This window comes from Palaemon carinicauda, chromosome 35 (genome assembly GCF_036898095.1).
Source record: "Palaemon carinicauda isolate YSFRI2023 chromosome 35, ASM3689809v2, whole genome shotgun sequence".
Classification (NCBI taxonomy): domain Eukaryota; kingdom Metazoa; phylum Arthropoda; class Malacostraca; order Decapoda; family Palaemonidae; genus Palaemon; species Palaemon carinicauda.
The window spans coordinates 33,170,546-33,175,680 of record NC_090759.1 but is presented as its reverse complement, the minus strand read 5'-3'; the positions used below and the strand labels follow the sequence as shown (position 1 = coordinate 33,175,680).

At 43.9% G+C, this 5,135-nt stretch overlaps 3 protein-coding genes across 3 annotated transcripts in view; 2 read left to right on the top strand and 1 right to left on the bottom strand.

Annotated features, from left to right (window-relative positions):
* Positions 1–71, bottom strand: part of LOC137627218 (uncharacterized) — a 582-nt gene extending 511 nt beyond the window's left edge. Inside the window, exon 1 of the mRNA XM_068358298.1 lies at positions 1–71. This exon is cut by the window's left edge and continues 511 nt beyond it. Within this exon, the coding sequence (XP_068214399.1) occupies positions 1–71 (71 nt within the window).
* A 1,208-nt stretch (positions 72–1,279) lies between these two features.
* LOC137627217 (neurofilament medium polypeptide-like) lies at positions 1,280–1,999 on the top strand. The gene has a single exon (XM_068358297.1). The coding sequence runs from the start codon at positions 1,280–1,282 to the stop codon at positions 1,997–1,999; it is 720 nt and encodes a 239-aa protein (XP_068214398.1).
* Positions 2,000–2,449: 450 nt separating this feature from the next.
* Positions 2,450–2,869, top strand: LOC137627216 (variant surface antigen F-like). The gene has a single exon (XM_068358296.1). The coding sequence runs from the start codon at positions 2,450–2,452 to the stop codon at positions 2,867–2,869; it is 420 nt and encodes a 139-aa protein (XP_068214397.1).
* Positions 2,870–5,135: the final 2,266 nt, after the last annotated feature.

Genomic DNA, 5,135 nt, shown 5'->3' with positions numbered 1-5,135 from the left:
AAATCTCGATGTAGGCACAACGGTGGTTCCCCGGTTACAAAATCTTGATGTAGGAACAAGGGTGGTGCCATGGTTACAAAATCTCGATGTAGGGACAAGGGTGGTTCCCCGGGTACGAAATCACGATGTAGGGACAAGGGTGGTTCCCCGGGTACAAAATCACGATGTAGGGACAAGGGTGGTTCCCCGGGTACAAAATCACGATGTAGGGACAAGGGTGATTCCCTGTTAACAAAATCACGATGTAGGGACAAGGGTGGTTCCCCGGTTACAAAATCACGATGTAGGGACAAGGGTGGTTTCCCGGTTACAAAATCTCGATGTAGGGACAAGGGTGGTTTCCCGGTTACAAAATCTCGATGTAGGGACAAGGGTGGTTCCCCGGATACAAAATCTCGATGTAGGGACAAGGGTGGTTTCCCGGTTACAAAATCTCGATGTAGGGACAAGGGTGGTTCCCCGGATACAAAATCTCGATGTAGGGACAAGGGTGGTTTCCCTGTTAACAAAATCACGATGTAGGGACAAGGGTGGTTCCCCGTTAACAAAATCACGATGTAGGGACAAGGGTGGTTCCCCGGGTACAAAATCACGATGTAGGGACAAGGGTGGTTCCCCGTTAACAAAATCACGATGTAGGGACAAGGGTGGTTTCCCGGTTACAAAATTTCGATGTAGGGACAAGGGTGGTTTCCCGGTTACAAAATCTCGATGTAGGGACAAGGGTGGTTCCCCGGATACAAAATCTCGATGTAGGGACAAGGGTGGTTTCCCGGTTACAAAATCTCGATGTAGGGACAAGGGTGGTTTCCCGGTTACAAAATCTCGATGTAGGGACAAGTGTGGTTCCCCGGTTACAAAATCTCGATGTAGGGACAAGGGTGGTTCCCCGGATACAAAATCTCGATGTAGGGACAAGGGTGGTTCCCCTGATACAAAATCTCGATGTAGGGACAAGGGTGGTTTCCCGGTTACAAAATCTCGATGTAGGGACAAGTGTGGTTCCCCGGTTACAAAATAACGATGTAGGGACAAGGGGGGTTCCCTGGTTACAAAATCTCGATGTAGGGACAAGGGTGGATCTCTGGTTACAAAATCTCGATGTAGGGACAAGGGTGGTTCCCCGGTTTCAAAATAACGATGTAGGGACAAGGGGGGTTCCCTGGTTACAAAATCTCGATGTAGGGACAAGTGTGGTTCCCCGGTTACAAAATCTCGATGTAGGCACAACGGTGGTTCCCCGGTTACAAAATCATGATGTAGGAACAAGGGTGGTGCCATGGTTACAAAATCTCGATGTAGGGACAAGGGTGGTTCCCCGGGTACAAAATCACGATGTAGGGACAAGGGTGGTTCCCCGGGTACAAAATCACGATGTAGGGACAAGGGTGGTTCCCCGGGTACAAAATCACGATGTAGGGACAAGGGTGGTTCCCCGGGTACAAAATCACGATGTAGGGACAAGGGTGGTTCCCCGGGTACAAAATCACGATGTAGGGACAAGGGTGATTCCCTGTTAACAAAATCACGATGTAGGGACAAGGGTGGTTCCCCGGGTACAAAATCACGATGTAGGGACAAGGGTGATTCCCTGTTAACAAAATCTCAATGTAGGGACAAGGGTGGCTCCCCGGATACAAAATCTCAATGTAGGGACAAGGGTGGTTCCCCGGCTACAAAATCTCAATGTAGGGACAAGGGTGGTTCCCCGGCTACAAAATCTCAATGTAGGGACAAGGGTGGCTCCCCGGATACAAAATCTCAATGTAGGGACAAGGGTGGTTCCCCGGCTACAAAATCACGATGTAGGGACAAGGGTGGTTCCCCGGTTACAAAATCACGATGTAGGGACAAGGGTGGTTCCCCGGTTACTAAATCACGATGTAGGGACAAGGGTGGTTCCCCGGTTACAAAATCACGATGTAGGGACAAGGGTAGTTCCCTGGTTACAAAATCACGATGTAGGGACAAGGGTGGTTCCCCGGTTACAAAATCATGATGTAGAGACAAGGGTGGTTCCCCAGTTACAAAATTACGTTGTAGGGACAAGGGTGGTTCCCTGGTTACAAAATTACGATGTAGGGACAAGGGTGGTTCCCCGGTTACAAAATCTCGATGTAGGGACAAGGGTGGTTTCCCGGTTACAAAATCTCGATGTAGGGACAAGTGTGGTTCCCCGGTTACAAAATAACGATGTAGGGACAAGGGGGGTTCCCTGGTTACAAAATCTCGATGTAGGGACAAGGGTGGTTCTCTGGTTACAAAATCTCGATGTAGGGACAAGGGTGGTTCCCCGGTTTCAAAATAACGATGTAGGGACAAGGGGGGTTCCCTGGTTACAAAATCTCGATGTAGGGACAAGTGTGGTTCCCCGGTTACAAAATCTCGATGTAGGCACAACGGTGGTTCCCCGGTTACAAAATCATGATGTAGGAACAAGGGTGGTGCCATGGTTACAAAATCTCGATGTAGGGACAAGGGTGGTTCCCCGGGTACAAAATCACGATGTAGGGACAAGGGTGGTTCCCCGGGTACAAAATCACGATGTAGGGACAAGGGTGGTTCCCCGGGTACAAAATCACGATGTAGGGACAAGGGTGGTTCCCCGGGTACAAAATCACGATGTAGGGACAAGGGTGGTTCCCCGGTTACAAAATTACAATGTAGGGACAATGGTGGTTCCCCGGTTACAAAATCTCGATGTAGGGACAAGGGTGGTTCCCCGATTACAAAATTACGTTGTAGGGACAAGGGTGGTTTCCTGGTTACAAAATTACGTTGTAGGGACAAGGGTGTTTCCCCACATTCACATAGCACCGTGATATTTGGAGAAGACCTAAAGACTCTACCTCATAGTCTTAGACCTTGAATGTGTATCGGATCTATAAACTTTTAAGTAGTTTCTGATCCTGATACATGTATTGGGCTACCTTAATCTATTCTCGATAACAATAAAGCTTTTTAGATCATCAGTAAAGTTGATCTCTTTGCAGCCCATATTGTATTAGACTGATTTTTCAGAAGGTTTAGAAGTTTTCATGATATTAAATCCACTGATTTGGATACCACTCTAGCAAAAGTTGAATTATTACCTTGATACCTTTTTTCTAGCTGAACCAGAGGTGATATGTTCATCATTGGCAGTCTCAATTATGGATTGATCCAGCTTATCTTTAGCACACTGTCTCTAGTTTGGAGAATGGGTTCCCGCACATTGAAGACAAAATTTGTCTGCTTTACATTCTGTAGGAACGTCTTGAAAATCGGAACAGTTAAAACATCTACTCTTGTGGGTTCTATTTTATATTAACATGTCGAAATTTATAACACGAGTAACATTGCATAGGGCGTGGATGAAATTTTTTCTAACGTAATGTTCAAGTGTCTGATCTTGATATAGAAAGCATCATAATGTGTTAAAAAAAAAAACCTAATAAAATTACATTCTTACTTCCTTTAAGCCTTTAAACTTTAAAAATTGTAGAAGGGCACCTCTTCAGAATATCATCATCTGAGAAATAAAAAATTACCACAATGAATAATTCCCTTTGCATGGTTATTTGTATGGTGAGGAGACACTGGATAGTATCAGATGGAGAGGATTTAAAATTATTCAATAGTACTGCCCGAATTTCATTGCCAGCTTTTACTAGCACACTATGATAATAACGTTTTAAATTTTCTTGAGAAATACAATCTACTTTATTTTGCCGGCATACATATCCCTTGATTAAACTATTGCTCCATTCCTTGTATGATTCCCTATACTCAACTGGTTGAGGCTTAACCTTAGGTACAGTTTCGTGTACTTCAAACAAGGTAGAGCACTTTGGGATGTAATCATATTCTGAATCTAAGATACTTTGGGTGATGTGCAATTTTGCACAACAGGAAAATTTCAAATACTTACAACTTTTTACTTCAGAAAGGTGATGCTTGGATTTGGTTGCATCAAAATATTTAAGCATCAAAACCTTATTTGTCTTTTGAAAGTTTCAATTTTATTCTTTCTATCTCTCCAAATGTTTGAAGAATTGAGTAAGTCTTCATGATCTATATTACGAGTAATGCCCATACAATACAGTACTCTTGAATTTTAGTTTATACTGCCAGATATTTTACTCCCTTGGCATCCTGGGGAGTAAGAAATGAAGGATTCCAATGTATAAACACTAGTGGAATCGATATAGAGGGAGAGGTCCTTTTAGTTCCTAGGTCGTCAACAGATTTTTGTGTTACGTAGTGCAGCCAGGGTCGTCAACAGTGCCAGGTTCAGTCAGCATATCCAGAGGATGGGGTGTTATTGTTGTTGTTCTTCCGTTTGAAGAGTCCATATTCAAGAAAGGAGTTTTGTTTGTTTTTGGTTGGTTTATCTCCTTGAGAATAATAAGAAAGTATCACGCATTGGACCTGAAATTTACGTTCTTCACCATTGGCACAGTGAGTGCATTCTTCCCAGATATTCCACTCCATACTCTACCCGTGGGATAGCACCAAAACAGATATAGAAGCACAGGTGTAACCTAAACCCTCTTGTTTGAACCAAAACCAAAAATCATGGAATCATCCTCTCCGTATATGTAATGATGGGCTTCCAACCAGAAGCCGAAAGTCCTACCACAAGGAGTGGATCCCCCTGGATTCCAATGACCCATCCTTTGAGAATAGTTTTAAAAAAAAAAGTCCAAACCATCAATGGGATGACTGAGATCATCCAATACTCTCACAGACAGCTTCCAATGCTAACGCCTCCCAACCGTGATCCCTTCTCTCGTTCATCTAACCAGGCGGTAATAACGAAAGTAAAAATATCCACACCATTCAAGAGAAAAAATAAAAAATAATGATTATTGATATAGATTACAAAAATATATCACATTGGTGCAAGAAGAGAAAAACTGAAATAAAGAAGGTGGCTTATAGGTGTCCTGTCTTGGTATGGTCTCTTAGAACTGGCTGCAGCGGTATGGGTGAACCTGCCAGGGTGGATAAATCACCCCACCGTAATTACCCAGCCATCATTGAGACTCAAGCCCGTCTAAATCAACATGGTGCTGGACCATCAGAGGGGGACGCTTTAGTGGTAAATTGGTTAAGTATCTCCAAAAGTGCTTGGAGTTGGGTAAATCCGTGGC

Excerpts from the sequence above, each read along its gene's own strand:
- LOC137627217 (XM_068358297.1), top strand. The coding sequence starts at position 1,280 with ATGGTTACAAAATCTCGATGTAGGGACAAGGGTGGTTCCCCGGGTACA.
- LOC137627216 (XM_068358296.1), top strand. The coding sequence starts at position 2,450 with ATGGTTACAAAATCTCGATGTAGGGACAAGGGTGGTTCCCCGGGTACA.